At 38.2% G+C, this 20,255-nt stretch overlaps 1 protein-coding gene and 1 long non-coding RNA gene across 3 annotated transcripts; both read right to left on the bottom strand.

Moving 5' to 3' along the window:
• Positions 1-3,768: 3,768 nt before the first annotated feature.
• LOC143896518 (uncharacterized) lies at positions 3,769-4,999 on the bottom strand. The gene is made up of 2 exons (XR_013256682.1): positions 4,394-4,999; positions 3,769-4,336 (listed from the first exon to the last, which is right to left on the bottom strand). It is a non-coding gene; the product is annotated as an uncharacterized LOC143896518 (long non-coding RNA).
• A 14-nt stretch (positions 5,000-5,013) lies between these two features.
• Positions 5,014-7,534, bottom strand: LOC143896517 (uncharacterized). Of its 2 annotated transcripts, XM_077404416.1 has the most exons (3): positions 6,903-7,534; positions 6,586-6,843; positions 5,014-6,450 (listed from the first exon to the last, which is right to left on the bottom strand). In XM_077404416.1, exons 2-3 carry the CDS (start codon positions 6,755-6,757, stop codon positions 5,504-5,506), a joined length of 1,119 nt encoding a protein of 372 aa, XP_077260542.1. In that variant the 5' UTR covers positions 6,758-6,843; positions 6,903-7,534; the 3' UTR covers positions 5,014-5,503. The 2 variants fall into 2 exon arrangements, with proteins under 2 accessions (XP_077260542.1, XP_077260544.1); XM_077404418.1 differs by lacking the exon at positions 6,903-7,534 and having other exon boundaries at positions 6,586-6,887.
• Positions 7,535-20,255: the final 12,721 nt, after the last annotated feature.

Genomic DNA, 20,255 nt, shown 5'->3' with positions numbered 1-20,255 from the left:
TGATCTTCTCCTTCTATTATAGCGTCATATAGCTTCATGGCTAGTAGATCGACTCGTTGCCCAAAAGCATGTGCGCTTTCGTTTGGCTTTTGCTTGAGAGTATTAAACTCAATCTGCAAATGGGTAGTGCTCTGCTTAGCTTGATAGCAATCTTCTAATTGTTGCTTTAATTGAGCGAATGTTTGTATATCTCGCGTTTCAAAATCTTGCATCGCTTTTTCTTTTAATTTTGTATATAAAATCGCCTGTACTAATGATTCTTTGTCTGTAGGCTGTATATTATGTACCGCATATGTGCACGCGTTTATAAATTCTTGTAATTTCTGTCCCGACGTCCCATCGAACTCAGGGATCATGCTTCGTGCTTCTTTTAACGTTATAGCATTCGGTATGGAACTACGCCGATTTCTTATATTGTGTTCCGTCCGTCCGTAATTTTCGCTCGAATATCTTTCGTTTCCGGCTCCTACTTGGTCGCCGTTTCGTGCACTATTTTCTAGTGTTATTAACCGTTCTCGTAATTCGCGCGTTTCGTCACGCATTTCTATACGCGATTCCTCTTGCATTTTCTGCATTTCCCGTGATAAATTGTATATTTCTCTTACGTCGTGCGTTTCCGTAGATAGCGGTGCGTACTGTGCGTCAGATTGTGACTGTGCCATTTCGGTTTCCTTAACTTGCGCTTGTGGCTGGTTTGTGTGAGTGCGTTCTTCTAATAGGGGTTTTTCCGTTCGCGTCTCTTCGCCGTTTTCCCGATAGTATTCGCTAGGGTCGAATATATCGCTCTCGTAAGAGGTCAATGAAAATTCTCGTCGCAAGGATACTCTGCTAGGGGTTCGGCTAACGTATGGTCTGCTTCTACGCGGTTTTTCGTCCGTCCGGTCAATGGGGTCGGTTGAGAATAAACTCTCGTCAATCTCACTAAACGGAAACTCGCGCTCAGTAACAACGTTTTCCGGTAACTCGGTTTCGCTGTCCGAGTGTCGCGTTTCTAATGCTACACGAACGTTATCTAAAGTCGCTTGTGTTGTCGCGCGCGGACTATTTACCCGTGGTGAAAATTCGTTGATTAACCACGACGCATTGGCTATCGGCGTTCGGGGAGGACTATTTTCTCCCGACATTCACGCGTAGTACAATTTTAAATTTTCTCGACTTACATTAGAATTACGGCTCGCATGGTCGCTCGCAGGCTCCGTTGTTTGCGGCTGGCCCTGGTGTGAAGATGCTGGTTGTCGAACGCAGTTGCTGCTTCTCGTTGTTCGCTGCTTCTGCGTTGTCCGCTGCGTTGGCGTTGTCCGCTGCTTTGGCGTTGTCCGCTGCTTTGCACTTGGCCTTGGGTGTTGGCCTTTTATTTTCTTTTCGCCCTTTGTTGTCCTTGAGGATGCCTTGATCGATCCCTTTTGGCTCAGTACCGTTGTGGATACCTTGGTCGCTCAGTACCTCGGTTATTTCAGCCGGTCGATCTGATTCTTGGTCAATCCACAGATGTTCCACCGTACTTATTTCCTTCCTGGTTAGTCGTATTCAGCGCTAACTGATAGACTTTATTTACGTACCTTATGCAGGCTTGCTGTTGTCTTTCCTAGTTGTCCTGGTGCTTTGGTCAATCCCACCGCTGCCACCAAATTATGTTATGCCGCGTTGCCGATTGGTGACGGCTTACGGCAAAACGTTTATTATTTTTGGGATCTCTTGACCTTACGAGTTGGGACTCGGTAGGCACAGGCGGGCAGATTAGGAAGCGGTCGGGTTCGCAGGTGAAACAAGGTGTAGGCGTCGTTAAATGAACTTCACTTCGTTTTACTTTATATTGGAGCTATATTTCAGCGCTCCTGTTACACTCACTAACTTACACTTGTAGTTGCCTTTCACAATTATTATATCTTGCACGTGCTTTGTTATAATGTAGAACTTCGCGACACGGCTTACGGGAACGGTCACGGGCAGAGTCTCCGGTGTATTACTCTCCGTCGCGGTTTCTTCGACGGTCCCTTATATTGCTTTGAGTTATGCCCTGTCGGCACTTTTCCGCCGGGTTCGACGGTCCCCCGAATGAGGTCGGTCAGTGACCGAGCGCATTCGCAATCTCGCTGTACTTCCGCGGTTCCGCGAATGTCAAAATGCGTTGTCGCACATTCTTATGCATATCGCAATAGTTCGATTGACGCGGAAGCTTGATGAACTTCCGCGTCCGCGTCAGCGTAAATTGAGGAGTCTTTCGAAAGACAATTTCCTCGAAGTCTTTCGAAAGACTATTCTATAATTTTATTATAAATAATTTAATAATTACCCGTTGTAATTTTAGATTACAACACTTGCAAAAATGCAATTAAAGAAAAGAAGGATCAGGCGTTGGTGGGTAAGACCAGTTAATTATTCTCGAGAGAATCAAGGAGTCTATAGAAACCTGTTTGGACAATTGAGAACTACAGACCACGAAGAATTCTTCGATTATACACGCATGAATGTGCACCAGTTTGATTATCTTTGTGATTTGCTGAGACCATACTTAACTAAGCGAAGTATCAGAACTCCATTGCCTATACAGTTACGCGTGGCCATGACTCTTGAGTAAGTACATTTCCTACTTCTATGTACCTACTAATGTTAAGGTATCTGTCACTAAGTCTTACGTTATTTTCTTAAAGAATACTAGCCCGAAGGACATCAGTTAAGACGTCTTCATGGAGTTATAGAATTGGGCGTTCCACTGCACATAAAGTGTTCAACGAAACCTGCAAGGCTTTGTGGGTAGCTCTTCAACCGATATATCTGCAGGCACCAACAAGAGAGACTATGATGCAGATATCTGAGGATTTCTTCAACCGATGGCAGTTTCCCAACTGTGTCGGAGCGATTGACGGCAAACATATATCGATACAGTGCCCTCCAAAAACCGGCTCTCAGTTTTACAGCTCTTACAAAAAGAGATTTTCGATAAATCTCATGGCTGCATGTGATGCTAAATACCGTTTTACATGGGTGGATATTGGCGATTACGGTGAGTACTCCTTGTACAACAATGATTGAGATACTATACATTGCATTACATTGCATTATAATAACTTAGGGAACCTTTTCTTTTATTTCTCATGCAGGATCTCAAAGTGATGGAGGTGTGTGGGCAAATTGTGATTTTGGTCAAACACTCGATGCAGATGAAATTGACTTTCCTCCTCCAAAAGAGATTCCCGGCAGTAATGTCACCCTCCCCTTCACTTTTGTTGCCGATGAAGCATTTCCTCTTGGTATCCATATGATGCGCCCATATGCCAGATTTTACAGAACTTTCGGCGATGAAGAAAAGATATTCAATTACAGGCTTAGTCGTGCTAGACGCGTCATTGAAAATGCCTTTGGGATCATGTGTTCAAGGTGGCGTATCCTGAGAAAGGATCTGTGCAGCTCAGTAGAAACAACGGAAAACATTGTAAAAGCAGTTGTGTGCCTTCATAACTTTCTCATGATATCTGAAGACGACTTAGCACCATCAGAAAGAACCTACTGTCCTGCATTTATGGTAGATAGGGAAGGAGTATATGGAGATGTTATTGAAGGTGAGTGGAGGAGAGATATATACAGAGGACCGATCACTGATGTTGGACGACTTGGGTCCAACAATCCTACAGTGAGAGCTGACGCTCAACGAAACATTCTGAAAGATTATTTTTGCTCAAACATTGGCCAAGTGGATTGGCAGTGGGAACAAGCACTTCATCGAGTTTAGAATGTAGGCACACACATAATACACGATAATATAATATGTACATGTACTAGTCTAAGTTTGCGTATAATATTCAACGTATAATTGCGTATAATATTCATGATTTGATCCACGTTCTGTTGTCTATTGTAATAATTTCTATTTTTTAATATTCGATTAAAGATAATATAGAGGGTTGCGCGATCACAATCGTCTTCAGGCTACGGTGCCTATGATTCGTCCACGAGATCCTTGGGCAATATCGGAATCATAAATATATCGTACATTTTATATCCAACGAGAAATATGTTCTCGAATAAGCGATCCTGACGAGCTTAATAAGATATTTCTTCCATTTCAGATGACTTGCGGAGTTAAGCAATTCTAACGAAATTGCTAATAGATAATAATTTACAGTTGCCGCTGTGTCCGCTCGTTGCGACGATTAACGTGCGCTCAATCGCATCTCGACTTGAAATATATCTCGCAAAACAATATCTCATTGATAATTTTTGTCATGAGCGCGAATGGAAATTCTAGCAGTTGTAACAGGGGCTTTCCGGAGCATTGGCGAAGTTTCTTTGCGTCTACGTCCGTGTTCGATCCAAGCGAGATGCATTTCGAATAGCTCTCGGCATCTTGAAACCGCTAAGTCACATCGCGCCTACATATAGCCGTGTAATTAACAATAAGTGAATACTGTGTGATACAATAGCAATATAACGATCGATTAAATTCGAATAGGTAGAAAAAAAGGGAGACAACGGCCGGCGACTATCACTTGCGTTGCGCGAATCATCGTTACGATCTTATTACATACATACAATAAATATAAAGACAAAAGGAAAAGAGAGAAAAAAAACACGAACAAAGATTTGATATAATGTTATGCATGCGTCCGTTAGTTTTGATTTCGCGTGCGATATTATCTGTCGGTTTCATCTTCGTCTGGGACGACCTCGCGATTAATCACTGCAAATACTACATAGCTCGCCCGACGAGTGTTCGTCAAAAACAAAAGTGTTATCGAGTTCTCGTCTCTCGTTGAACGGCGATCTCTTATTTTGGACTCGCTTTTTGTACGTTCGTTTAATCTCTAATGTGATATATATACATGTACTACTTAAAGTTTGCGTATAACATTCAATTTTGCATAATATTCATGAATTTATCTACGTTCTATTGTCTTGTCATAATTTAGATTTTTGCATTATAATATTTTACCGCTTAACTAAAGGTAACGAACACTAGTATGCGTAAGTATACGTATGAAGCTTGTAAAAATTGGGAAATAAATACTTTGTATATTTAATAATCACTTTTATTTATTTACTTGAAACTGTAGCCTTAGCATTACAAACAAAAAAAATACTGACATCAGGTACTGAAGTTTGCACTTTGGCTAGGAACATTGCCCTTCTAAATAAATACATACAATAGGAACATTCGTCCACAAAAACGAAAACTATGAAAAAACTAAACGCTAGTTATTAGTAACTTTAAAAAATATCTTCTTATACTTTATATTAGATATGCATAAATGTGTAAGAAATTAAAATGTTATTAACAACTTAAAAAGTGACACATTATGTAAACGCGAAACAAATATGTTATATCTATCTAAAAAATCACATTTTTTGTAATTATGTTGCATATACGTTATATATTTATATATATAGATATATGTGTATATATATTATGTGTAAATATATTTTGTAGCAAATCCAAAAATTCCCAATGTGCCGGACAGTTTTTGAACCTGTCTTCAATATTATTGGTGGCCAAGCGAAGAAAAAATTACAGATTCTCATCACTTTCCACTTCTCTCATGTTCTGGAACTTATCCACAACAGATAAACATTGCATATAACATTGAATCTTGTACTTGGACTCTTGGACTCTTTTCAACGCATAAAGTAATGCCTTTGCCATTGCTGCTTCTTCTCCACTATCGTCATTATTGACAAGAGTGACAGATTGTGAACGCTTTTCTGATAAATTATTCACGAGCGTGTTTATAGAATCAGTCGTATTGGTTATCATTTTAGACAGATGTTCCTGCTCTTTACGAGACTCCTTCATCTTCTGAATTGCAGATTGGTCAGGTGGTGGATGAAGTAAATTCTTCCTTGCAATACTTAATGGCCTTAGCTGACCAACTGAACTTAATGACCTTGCCTGACCAACTGAACATAATGACCTTGACTGACCAACTGAAGATGCTGAAGATGCTACAGATGCTGAAGATGCTACAGATACTGAAGATGCTATAGATGCTGAAGATTCTGAAAATTCTCTTTCTGGCAGTAGAATTGAAACATTTGAGTCATCACTCATTAAAAGATCTATATTCCACAGATTGCTAGACGGTGATTCAGATGGTGGCTGCATTGTTGACTGTAGTTGACTGTAGACAGATTCTGGTGTTGACGGTAATGACTGCACTGCTGACTGTGGTGCAGATTGTGATGTTGACGGTGATAACTGCCCTGCTGGCTGTAGTGCAGATTGTGGTATTGATGGTAATGACTGAGTAATTATACTTCTTCGCACAAAGTTGCTTGATGTATTGCGGTGGGCCACATGTGGTGCCAAGAAGGAAAGGGCCTGGTACAAGTACCATGTCTTCCGTGGTCTCTTACAAGTATCATTCCCTGTACCTGATGGCTCATACATATTCTCAAGACGGTGTTCTCGAGTGAATTGGTTGCAAAGCATTTTCCACTGTTTCTGAATTGCATCCACTGCAAAATAGAGTACACTATAATCTCTCCAATGTAATCTAATGTAAACCTAGAATCATGCAACCATCCTGTATTCATATATGTATGTACGAACTATACTTTTATTTTACAATTAAACTTTTTTTGTTTACTTACCCGGCATATTACAGGCGAGTGCGATAGACATCCATGTATCGGCGACAAACTTCTTATCTTTATAATTTTTAGATTTTTTATCATAAAGGCAAGGATGTTGTCGAACGAAATTAGCAAGCAATTCGCCAAAAGCTTCATCCACCTGAATATCTTCATTTTCCTTGTCTGACATGCTGCTTTTTGGTTATGTCGTAAGCTCACCTCCGACGTGACCGTCGTCGTTCTACGATTTTTTGCGTACGCGTATTCTTCTTTAAACTACACAATATAAATAATCCGTTATTACCTTTGTTACATTTAAAAAATAAGCTACTTACGTGAATAGAGTGAAACTGCCTCGTACTACTATTGACGATTTCTGCAGCGTAGCACATGATTTTCGTTTTCTCGTTCTCTCAGTTTTCTGTCGCCCCAGATAGAAGTTGACGAACTCAAGAAGAGACAAGAAGCACGAGACAAGAAACAGGATTGTCGGTAAAACAGGGCGTAGAGAAACAGAGAAATAAGAAGCAAAAAGCAGAAAACAGGAAGCAAAGAGCACATTGTAGATCAGGCTTAAGTGTCAAGTTTAAAGTAATGGAGAAAGCATATGTTATCAGAAAACAATTTCCCATAACTCTCAGTTATGGCATAACCATTCATAAAAATCAAGGATTAACCTTGCAAAACGCTGTTATGGATATAGGTAATTCTATATTTAGTTGTGCTCAGTCATATGGTGCGTTATCCCGACTACCGTCTTTGGATGGATTGCATTTAATTAACTTTGATCCTTCAGCTGTAAAAGTAAGTGAAAGAGCTATTAGCGAATATAATCGACTAATACGAACATTTCTACCGCAAGCACAAACGATTCCTATTTCGAAAAAACGTTTTCGAAAAGTAAAAGATGTTCCGTGGACATTGTCGAAAATAATCAATGCCGGTCAAGAGTCAAATCAACAAGTTGGAAAAAGTACTGTTGAGCCGATACCTGTTTTGCAAAATGAAGATGGAGTTTCATGCTACGCAAATTCAGTAATACAATGTTTCTTGCAGTCAAGTATTATTAGGAAAGTGTTGCTTAAAGTTGATAAAGATGATTTAAGTATATTAGCGCATAAATATGACAAACGATTACTTAATTTGAATGCTGATGCGACACGGACAGATTTAGGAGAGCGCTTTACGAGTCGTGGTGATGAAAAACCAGCAAAACGAGACGCTCTTGAATTTCTTATTGCTATTTGCACAAAATATAACTACATAATAAATTTGGTCGGGCATCAAGTTACTCGTACTACTAAGTGCATTAGCAACTCATGTGGTTATACGACCAAAGATAATATTACTGATAACATAGTTGTTCCAATTTCTATTAATAATTTAAAGAAGAAAAGTTATAATCTTAATAATTTATTGAAGGATACATTTTTAAATTGGGGTCCGTTATATGGAAAAACATGCCAATTTTGTGCAGGAAATCTAGTATTTAGAAATGAATTAACGTTGACGAAAGAAATAGTTATCATTCATTTAATTTTGTTCTCGTCACAGGATAATAAATTAGTGAAAATAGCACAAACATTTAATTTAACTGGCACATCAACAACTAAGATATCGATAGCTAAACAGCAGAGTAAAGTAATGATTACTATATTTCATCAGGGTACATCTATTGAAGATGGTCATTACACAAGACAAGTATGTGTAGAAAAAGGACATTTTGGATTGAATTTAATGATGGAAAAATTATAGAAAATAAACGATAGCCTACAGGTGCTAAAGGTCTTTATATATTATTTTTGGAAAAAGTTGGTAAGAAATAATTTATACAAGCAACGTAATATACATGCATATTTTACATAAAAGCAATGTCCGGCAATGTGTATATATATATATATTTACAACTTCAGACACATTTTTTTATAAGGTGTAATTTTTTTCTGTTAAGATTAAGATGCGTAACACTACAAAAAGGCGTGATATCCGTACAAAATTACCTTTTTCAAAAAAAAGGTAAAAAAAGGCGCCAAGTACACGCATAGTAGTACATATGTATTATGTTGTTACCTCGAAAAAAACAAAGTGGTAGTATTATACCTCGATATAACACCCTGTACATACTGTTTATACAATGCGTAATACTAAAAAAGGCGTGATATCCGTACAAAATTACCTTTTTCAAAAAAAGGTAAAAAAATGCGCCAAGTACACGCATAGTAGTACATATGTTGTTACCTCGAAAAAAAAAAACAGTGGTACTATTATACCTCAAAAAAATCTAAGTAACAAGTGGTGGACGTAATCTTTGTATTTCGAAAAATCTTGAAAAAACCTAAGCAGTAGTATCTTTACCTCGAAAAAACCGAAGTAACAAGTGGTAGACGTAATCTTTGTATGTATCTCGAAAAATCTCGAAAAAACCTAAGCAGTAGTACTTTTACCTCAAAAAATCCGAAGTAACAAGTGGTAGACGTAATCTTTGTATCTCGAAAAATCTCGAAAAAAACTAAACAGTAGTATTTTTATTTCCAAAAAATTATTACTCAAGTGATACACATCATAAAATTACGTTACCTTATCAAAAATGAGTCGCGTTTCAAGTGATCTATTATTTTATTACAATTACAAAAAAGAAATGATATCTCTTTTTAAATTACAGCGCCAATTACAGAGAACATACACTGAGAAAAGAAATGTGTCAATCCCAAGAAATATTTAGTCCGATACGTTTAGCTAAACATTTTAGTTAGTTAACTAAACATTAGTTGAATTAATTAATTCTTGATTAAAGAAACGACATAAATTGTTGAAACAATTAATATTTACTTAACTAACTAAAATTTTTAGTTGAACGTATCGAACTAAATATTTCTTGGAATTAACAATTTTTTTTCTCAGTGTATTTTTCGAGATACAAAGATTACCTCTACCACTTGTTACTTAGGTTTTTTTGAGGTACAATATTACCACTGCTTTTCTTCGACTAGAATAAAAGATTGAATCATGAAGAATTACACAGAGGTAACAGTACAAAATACAAATATTTTATTAAAATATTTAAACCCAACAAGGAAATACAAGGTATTTAAATACAAAGTTTATATATGTATTTTAAAAGATTTAATCGCATCGCAAATAATTACAGAAGTAACAATACAAAAAATAAAAATATTTTATTAAAATACATAAATTTTTCTTGTCAAAAAACTTGGCGCTGCTAGAGAGAGAAAGAGAGAGAGACCTTTTATCCTATACTTAATCATAAGCCGCATTATTTGAAAGAGAAAGAGACCTTTTACAAATGTAAATATTACTCATTCTATACTTATTCTATACTTATTCTATACTTTTAATTTTAATCGCTTTAAAAATATAAACTTATCCTAACTTATCCTATACTTAATCATAAGCCGTCATTCACCGTCACACACACACACACACACACACACACACACACACACGCACACGCGCACACGCGCACACGCGCACACGCGCACACGCGCACACGCGCACACGCGCACACGCGCACACGCGCACACGCGCACACGCGCACACGCGCACACGCGCACACGCGCACACGCGCACACGCGCACACGCGCACACGCGCACACGCGCACACGCGCACACGCGCACACGCGCACACGCGCACACGCGCACACGCGCACACGCGCCGCACACGCGCACACGCGCACACGCGCACACGCGCACACGCGCACACGCGCACACGCGCACACGCGCACACGCGCACACGCGCACACGCGCACACGCGCACACGCGCACACGCGCACACGCGCACACACGCACACACGCACACACGCACACACGCACACACACACACACACACACACACACACACACACACATACTACGTTAACCGCGAGCGTTACTTCTGTAGTAACTTACGATATATCACTCGTTTACGTGGAGTAAATTGTCGTAAGTTACTACAAAATCCCGTTTACGCAAAGGAATTATCGTAAATTACTACAGTAGAAGTAACGCTCGCGTAAACGTAGTAACAAACTCACACACACCATGTGTTTATATGGGGCGTTCCACGCCAAATCGGACATTATTTGGGTTTTGCATCTTCGATTTTTTTGAAAATTTTTTATGTTATAGTATTGGTTGAAAGAGGCCTCCATGATTTTTTTCAAATTTTTTTGTCAAACTGTTTTCAAAATATCGATTTTTGAAAAATAACGTTTTCTTTTAACGCCCATAACTTTACGAAACATGGGCCAAATGGAACGTTTTTTTTTTCAAAAAATTTTTTTTTAATTTTTTTTAAGGAGGTTCAATGGCTACAACAAAATGCAGAGAGTTTTATGAAATTTTAATATGTTGTTTTGGAATGCAAAATAGAATTATGTAAATTTTTTAGAAATTTTTTACCGTCCCGTTTTGAAAAAAATCTACTCCAAAAACTTGAAAAGTACAATTTTTGGATTAGATTTTTTTCAAAATAGGACGGTAAAAAATTCCCAAAAAATTCACATAATTCTATTTTGCATTCCAAAACAACATATTAAAATTTCATGAAACTGGCTGGATTTTTAACATAGGTTTTTATGGGAAATGATATATTGCATATACCTTCAGAATGAAATAAGTGCAAGAAAAAATGCAAATAATAAAGAAAGAAAAATATGCACATATAACTTAATAATTTACAAATAAATGAGCGAAAGAAAGGGCAAGGTTACAGCACATTTCGTAGAAAAATTAATTATTAAAGCATAAATTGCTTGATTTTTCATCTGCTAGACTGCCACGGTCGTGAACGACGTGAACAGCAGCACGCATTATACGCACGCGGCGACCAATCAGAGCAATCCCCTTCATTCCCACTACTTCAAACGCTAGTGCGCTGTTTCCAGAACCCCCGCGTCCCACTACTCTCTCCGATGAAGCCATCGAACCTCCTTAAGGGGATGCTAAAACCGTCCAAATTACCGACAATTCATTTCAAAGCTCTCATTTCGAAACGGCTTTACAGATCGCAAAATCCTTTTACAGGAGTAAAGTAGAGGTACTAATGAAGGGTGGGATTGTCAAATAATTAGTAATAATTAAAAAAAAATTTTAAATGCTGTCACCTCATAACCTTATATTCTGATATAAACAGTTGTATACGTAATATGTACGAAATTAAACTTTCCCACCCTTCAGAAGACAATAACGCACAAACAATAACGTACCTTTGAAATTGAGATTGAAAGCCTGGAATAAAAATGAGAGCTTTGAAACGATCGTGTATATTTTTTACAAAAATATTCACGCAGAGCAGCAATTATGTCACAGCAATAGTTCACGGATCTTGCGAAAGATGGCGAGATGGCGCACGCAGCTGTGGGCAGTTTCAGGGTTGGCTACATTGTCTGGTTCCTACACAGCAATCGAACGACAGATATATGATACAGATATCGCGTTAGACATTTTTACATTTTTTCTATTTTTACTAATTATTTTACAATTCCACCCTTCATTAGTACCTAAACTTTACTCCTGTAAAAAGATTTTGCGATCTATGAAGCCGTTTCAAAGAACGAGCTTTGACAGATATGGGGCCCGATTTTCTATCTACAAACGTATGCGTAAACTCTGCTCTAACAGAAAAGCTGCAAGCTTATTGGCTAAAAACTGTGCGACAGCAAATCAATTTGCAGCCTTTCTGTTAGAGCAGTGTTTGCGCATATGTTCCTCGTTAGAGAATCGGGCCCATATGTGGTACAGATATCTCGTTAGGCAATTTTACATTTTTTTCAATTATTACTAATTGTTTTACAATCCCACCCTTCATTAGTACCTAAACTTTACTCGTGTAAAAGGATTTTGCGATCTATGAAGCCGTTTCAAAGAACGAGTTTTGACAGATATGTCGTACAGATGCCTCGTTAGACAAGGACAGATATCTCTCGTATTATTATTCCTTTCTCTATGTATGTAATTTGCATGCACCTATTTATTCTTCTTTCTCTCTCTCTCTCTCTCTTTCTCTCTCTCTCTCTCTCTCTCTCTCTTTCTCTCTCTCTCTCCCTCTCTCTCTTTTCCTCTCTCATTGCTGTCCCTCTCTCTCTCTTAGTACACTGGGTAGCGTACACTTAGTATGGTAAAATCAGGATTTTTTGGAATTCTAGGGTATATTTGAAGAAAGAAAAACGGTAATGTTATTTAGGACAAAAAACTCTGTTTATTATTTTGTTGATAAAATGTTGAGAAATGTAAACGAAAATACATATATAAATGAAATATATGTTTGTAAGGGGAGGAAGCCACTCGTTAAAATGTATTATATTAGTCAGGATTTATTACTGAATACAGAATCGTGAAAACGAGAGAGACTGGCTCTTTCGGCGGTCGTTGCAGGACTGAGCCTGTTTTCCCGTTGCCGGGACGCGCTGCTTTTTTAACAAAATAACGTCGAACATAAAACTAACGCTCTTGTCGCGAAGCGGGCACGAAAATATTTACGCGACCGAAGGACGATCGAGTTGCTATGCCGCATTATACTATAGTTCCTACAGTTTTGGCAATCCTGACTCAGAATCGTCCTCGATTTATTCATTGAAAGGATAACGCATACAACAATAATTATTAAACATAGTGTGACGTCTTACAAGCTATTTATCCCTAATGGTCTACATAACATAGGGTCGCATGTTTTTGGCTTCCCAAACGCCTTGATACTTTTTTTGGGTGTTTTTAAATCCTGAGATATCGGAAACTAAGTATCGGTCATTTCGCAATTCTTTCGCAACAACATATGGTCCTTTGTATTGAGGAACGAGCTTCTTAGAAGTACCGGCAGTACTATCAAAATTACGCAGTAATACATATTTGCCCTCTTTATATACAGTCGGTTTCTTGTGTTTTTTATCAAAGTATTTTTTATTATATTCCTGTGAAGACGCTATCTTTTCGGAAGATTTTGCTCTAATATCTATTAGATCTCTATCTTTAATTTTTACGCTCGAATTCAAGTATTCTTTGATCAGGTCATCTACTGTGCCACGTTGGTCGATTCCAAAAAGCAATTGGCTGGGTGTTTTATTTGTACTTTTGCTTATCGTGTTGTTTAAAGCGTGTTCGATCTGCGGTAACACGTTATACCAAAGTTGATCTTCCTCTTTATTTACAAGCTTGCCCAACATAGGAATCACTACGCGATTAATTCGTTCCACCTGACCATTGCTTTGAGGGGAACCAGTGGCTATCAATATATGCTTAATAACGTGCTTATCAACAAAACTCTTAAACTCTTGCGAAGTGAAACAAGAGCCCCTATCGGAGACAATAACTCGAGGCTTACTATAGTTGCTAAAATAATCGGATAGTGCTTTAATAGCTTCTTTACTTGCGGTGGTCTTTGTGGCGTACAACTTGACGTATTTTGTGAACGCATCTACAACTAGGAAAATATACTTTTTTGTCGCACACCGTTTATCGATGGGTCCCAAGTGGTCAATGTGCAATACGTCCAGGGGAGTGTTTCCTTTTGGTATCGGATGCAAAATGCCTTCCGTTTTTCCCGAATGTGGAGAATATGCTAAGCATTTCAAACAATTAGAGATATGCGCTCTTACTTTCGCTTTTAAATCAGGAAACCAATAACTTTTAAGTATTACCTCCATAGTTTTTTCTACCCCCAGATGCCCCATTTGATCATGATATCTAAACAAGATATTATTTTCCATATTTTGAGGAACGTAAAAGAGCAGATCATTATTCTTTTTACGGTAAACCAATCCATTACGCATCTCGAAGAATGGACTTTCTGATTTCTCTAGTTTTCCTACTAGTTCAATAATATCTTTATCTTGCGACTGGCAAACTGATAAGTTATACTCGAACGGATTATCTTCTATGACGCAAATATTAAAGGATCTACTGAGTGCATCCACGTGCTTCATTCGATTGCCCGGCCTGTGTTCTACTGTATATTTAAAACTTTGCAACTCTAAGGCCCAGCGGGCAATTCTAGGATTAATATCCTTTTTTTGAAACGTCAATTTAAAAGCATTACAGTCTGTAACGATCTTGAAAGATATACCGACTAAATATATTCTAAATCTTTTCAAAGCATATACTATAGCTAATGTCTCTAGCTCAAAACTGTGATATTTGCTCTCCGTTGGTGTTGTTCGTTTAGAGAAATAGAAAATTGGATGCAAATACGGTCTGACTTACGCTGTACCAGTACGGCTCCAAAGCCGTGTGAACTAGCATCACAATGTAATTCGGTATAATCATGAGGATCATACATGGCCAATATCGGCGCTGCTACTAACTTAGACTTTAAAGCCTCAAAAGCATTTAACTCTTTTTCAGTAAAAGTAAACGTGGCATCTTTTTTCAGTATGTCATATAAAGGCTTAGCGATCAATGCAAATCCTTCAACAAATTTGCGAAAGTACGAACACAACCCGAGAAAACATTGCACATTGCGCACACTTTGAGGAACGGGAAATTTTAAAACAGCCTCAATGCCACTATCAGTCGGACTTATGCCTTGTGAAGAGATGGAGTAGCCTAAATACTCTATTTTGGTAAATAAGAATTTACATTTGTCAATTCGCAGATTACATCTATTTTCGATCAATAATCTAAATACCCGTTTTAATACATAGAGATGACGTTCTAACGACTTAATTGCTATCAAGAAATCATCGAAGTACGCTATTACATCTCCCTCACGGATCAGCTCCTGCAATATATCGTTTACAAATTTTTGGAATCTAGTCGGGGCTGTTTTTAATCCAAACGGCACTACAACGAACTCAAATTGGCCGAATGGTGTAACAAATGCAGTATATTTAATGGACTCTTCAGACATATGAATGTGGAAAAATCCATCTTTTAAGTCTAATACACTAAAATATTCTTTATCTCTAAGAACATTTAATTGATCTTCTATCACTGGAATTGGAGAACTATCTCGTAATATATATTTATTTAAAGTTCGATAATCGATACACATTCGGTACTCTCCGTTTTTTTTACGTACAAGTACAACCGGCGACGCATATTCGGAGTTACTAGGCCTAATGACTCCTTTCGCTAATAATTCGTCCAAAATTTTCCTCAACTGTTCTTTTTCACTATACGATAATCTCCTCGGTGAGAAATGAAAGCTTTTTACATTATCAAACTTTAATATCAGTTCCGCATTAACCTTGGGCTTTAAAGGACGTTTTGGCAATACATATTTTTTTTCGAACAATTTTTTAAACTCTAACTGTTTAGCAGGACCGGATTAATTACTAACGTTTCACTTACTTTATCTGGCATATCGCTTATATTAATATTAAGAATCTCGTTATCTACATTCAGAATCTCGTCGTTATCTAAATTTTCCGCAACGTTTACAGGAATAGCAATTAAATTAACTTTAGCTCTTTTTAGAATGTCCCGACCGATTATCATAGAGAATGACGTAGTATTATCAGCAACCACGTATATTGACACGTTAGCTTCACTAATTTGATCGTAATGAATATCAATTGTAGTAGTTCCAACTACGTTTAGCTGACTGCCATTAATTCCACAAAATTTATTTCCAACATCAGTCGGCTTAATAAAACAATTGGGAATAATCTTTTCTTTCACAAAACTTATTGGACTCCCAGTATCGATCAACGCATCTACTTTAGTTTCATACTTCGCAATAGAATCACTCAATTTCATCGTAACTACTTTTTGAAATTCATTACTAATCAACGAGGCATCTACGTAATTAACTTGTTCTGATTCACTCTTACCGTTACATTCGCTCATTACATGCCCTTTTTCTCCGCATTTGAAACAGGTACCTTTCTCTCTCTTAGGCGACTTACAGTCCTTAGACATATTGTTGTAATCTAAAATTACAACGGGTAATTATTAAATTATTTATAATAAAATTATAGAATAGTCTTTCGAAAGACTTCGAAGAAATTGTCTTTCGAAAGACTCCTCAATTTACGCTGACGCGGACGCGGAAGTTCATCAAGCTTCCGCGTCAATCGAACTATTGCGATATGCATAAGAATGTGCGACAACGCATTTTGACATTCGCGGAACCGCGGAAGTACAGCGAGATTGCGAATGCGCTCGGTCACTGACCGACCTCATTCGGGGGACCGTCGAACCCGGCGGAAAAGTGCCGACAGGGCATAACTCAAAGCAATATAAGGGACCGTCGAAGAAGCCGCGACGGAGAGTAATACACCGGAGACTCTGCCCGTGACCGTTCCCGTAAGCCGTGTCGCGAAGTTCTACATTATAACAAAGCGCGTGCGAGATATAATAATTGTGAAAGGCAACTACAAGTGTAAGTTAGTGAGTGTAACAGAAGCGCTGAAATATAGCTCCAATATAAAGTAAAACGAAATGAAGTTCATTTAACGACGCCTACACCTTGTTTCACCTGCGAACCCGACCGCTTCCTAATCTGCCCGCCTGTGCCTACCGAGTCCCAACTCGTAAGGTCAAAAGATCCCAAAAATAATAAACGTTTTGCCGTAAGCCGTCACCAATCGGCAACGCGGCATAACATAATTTGGTGGCAGCGGTGGGATTGACCAAAGCACCAGGACAACTAGGAAAGACAACAGCAAGCCTGCCTAAGGTACGCAAATAAAGTCTATCAGTTAGCGCTGAATACGACTAACCAGGAAGGAAATAAGTACGGTGGAACATCTGTGGATTGACCAAGAATCAGATCGACCGGCTGAAATAACCGAGGTACTGAGCGACCAAGGTATCCACAACGGTACTGAGCCAAAAGGGATCGATCAAGGCATCCTCAAGGACACCAAAGGGCGAAAAGAAAATAAAAGGCCAACACCCAAGGCCAAGTGCAAAGCAGCGGACAACGCCAAAGCAGCGGACGACGCCAAGCAGCGGACAACGCCAACGCAGCGGACAACGCAGAAGCAGCGAACAACGAGAAGCAGCAACTGCGTTCGACAACCAGCATCTTCACGCCAGGGCCAGCCGCAAACAACGGAGCCTGCGAGCGACCATGCGAGCCGTAATTCTAATGTAAGTCGAGAAAATTTAAAATTGTACTACGCGTGAATGTCGGGAGAAAATAGTCCTCCCCGAACGCCGATAGCCAATGCGTCGTGGTTAATCAACGAATTTTCACCACGGGTAAATAGTCCGCGCGCGACAACACAAGCGACTTTAGATAACGTTCGTGTAGCATTAGAAACGCGACACTCGGACAGCGAAACCGAGTTACCGGAAAACGTTGTTACTGAGCGCGAGTTTCCGTTTGGTGAGATTGACGAGAGTTTATTCTCAACCGACCCCATTGACCGGACGGACGAAAAACCGCGTAGAAGCAGACCATACGTTAGCCGAACCCCTAGCAGAGTATCCTTGCGACGAGAATTTTCATTGACCTCTTACGAGAGCGATATATTCGACCCTAGCAAATACTATCGGGAAAACGGCGAAGAGACGCGAACGGAAAAACCCCTATTAGAAGAACGCACTTACACAAACCAGCCACAAGCGCAAGTTAAGGAAACCGAAATGGCACAGTCACAATCTGACGCACAGTACGCACCGCTATCTACGGAAACGCACGACGTAAGAGAAATATACAATTTATTACGGGAAATGCAGAAAATGCAAGAGGAATCGCGTATAGAAATGCGTGACGAAACGCGCGAATTACGAGAACGGTTAATAACACTAGAAAATAGTGCACGAAACGGCGACCAAGTAGGAGCCGGAAACGAAAGATATTCGAGCGAAAATTACGGACGGACGGAACACGATATAAGAAATCGGCGTAGTTCCATACCGAATGCTATAACGTTAAAAGAAGCACGAAGCATGATCCCTGAGTTCGATGGGACGTCGCGACAGAAATTACAAGAATTTATAAACGCGTGCACATATGCGGTACATAATATACAGCCTACAGACGAAGAATCATTAGTACAGGCGATTTTATATACAAAATTAAAAGGAAAAGCGATGCAAGATTTTGAAACGCGAGATATACAAACATTCGCTCAATTAAAGCAACAATTAGAAGATTGCTATCAAGCCAAGCAGAGCACTACCCATTTGCAGATTGAGTTTAATACTCTCAAGCAAAAGCCAAACGAAAGCGCACATGCTTTTGGGCAACGAGTCGATCTACTAGCCATGAAGCTATATGACGCTATGATAGAAGGAGAAGGTCACTCCAGTATGTTTAAACGCGCGATCCAGCAAACGATACAAAAACAAGCTTTAATTAATTTTCAAATAGGATTGCGCGACGAATTAAAAATACTTGTACGTTCGCAGCGATATGCGACGTTACAAGAAGCCATAACGGGAGCAAGCGCGATCCAGTCATTCGGCTGGATACTTTTATTTCTGACTTCCTGTATATTTCTGAAAACTCGTAATAATATTGCTATGTTTGTATTTTTTTGTTTTTAAATAATATTCAAATAATATCAAAATTATTCAAACAATATCAAAATTATATAATTAGTTTTACGGAGTGGGTACTAAAACTGCCCACTCCAACCCTCTCCTTTCTCAGGCCGGCCTTGGGATAACAAATTTTTTTTGTTTTTCTGAACGTGTTCAGAATGTTCTAAAACGTCGAAAAATTGGATTTTTTAAAAATGTCTGTATGTGTGTATGTGTGTATATATGTGCCAAATTTACCAAAATGTCTATAACTCTGGAACTAATTAACCGAATTTAAGTTTTAAATATATGAAATATAGGGGTAGAAAAAAGACTGAAAAATATAATAAAATTAGAAATAGATTGATATCTCCAAATTTGCGGAAGTTAAAGGAACCACGGACATTTCTAAAAAAATTCAAAATTTTTTTTAAAAAGAACCCCTTTACCGATCATCACTAAATTCAATACTAACCTTCCTTGAATGATACTCTATCGATTAAAAAAAAAACAGCCCGATATCTCAATATTTGCGAAAGTTAGAGCAACCACGGTCATCAAATCTGTACATACACACATACATACATACGGACATTTTTTTTAATGCGATATTTTGACCTTTTACAACAATATGAACATATTGGCATAAAAAACTCCAAAACCGATCTCTTCTTTGGTTTCTTCTACCCCTATTTCATATATAATTAATTTAAATTTGGATGACTAGATCCAACTTTATACGCAAACAAAAATCCGTAAACGATTTCACGAAAACAAAGCTTCCTCTATGAGGAAGCAAAATCAATTAATTTTGGTTTTACTGCATTAATTTTTGTTTTTAAATTAAAGGTCCCAAGACTGTTTATTATAGTGTTTGGTCGTATAATTAATTCATAGGGTAAGGTACCCTGATTAAAGCCTAAAAATTTTAGTTCCTTAACCTTTGCCCCATCAATATGAATAATCTAAATTATAACAAGTGCAAGAATGTACAGTTATCATTGTTTTGTTGTTGTTAGTTGTTGTTATTAATTGCTGTTGTTTTTAATAATTGTTTATAAATATTATTATAAAAAGGTCTACAAGAACCTGATAAAAACTTTTCATTACCTTGTTAAGCTTTAAATGAAGCTCAATTCTGTCTATTTCTGAATTCCATGCTACTACTTGAACACGATGTTTACTATTATTGTTTAAAATAAATTTGAGTAATCTGTATTGTTGTGTTTTACCCACAATTATCGGGCCATCTATTTCATCGAGAAACCCAATAATTTTCT

Source organism: Temnothorax americanus, unplaced genomic scaffold, assembly GCF_048541705.1.
Source record: "Temnothorax americanus isolate GAGA-0224 unplaced genomic scaffold, ASM4854170v1 Scaffold189, whole genome shotgun sequence".
NCBI classification, from domain to species: Eukaryota; Metazoa; Arthropoda; class Insecta; order Hymenoptera; family Formicidae; genus Temnothorax; species Temnothorax americanus.
The sequence above is the reverse complement of the archived record's forward strand: the minus strand, read 5'-3'. Positions and strand labels throughout refer to the sequence as shown.

Bases quoted from the DNA above. Each gene is read 5' to 3' on its own strand.
- LOC143896517 (XM_077404416.1), bottom strand. From the start codon at position 6,757: ATGTCAGACAAGGAAAATGAAGATATTCAGGTGGATGAAGCTTTTGGC. The intron at 6,451-6,585 runs GTAAGTAAACAA...TCTATTTTGCAG, and splicing joins ACTCGCCTGTAATATGCCGG to TGGATGCAATTCAGAAACAG.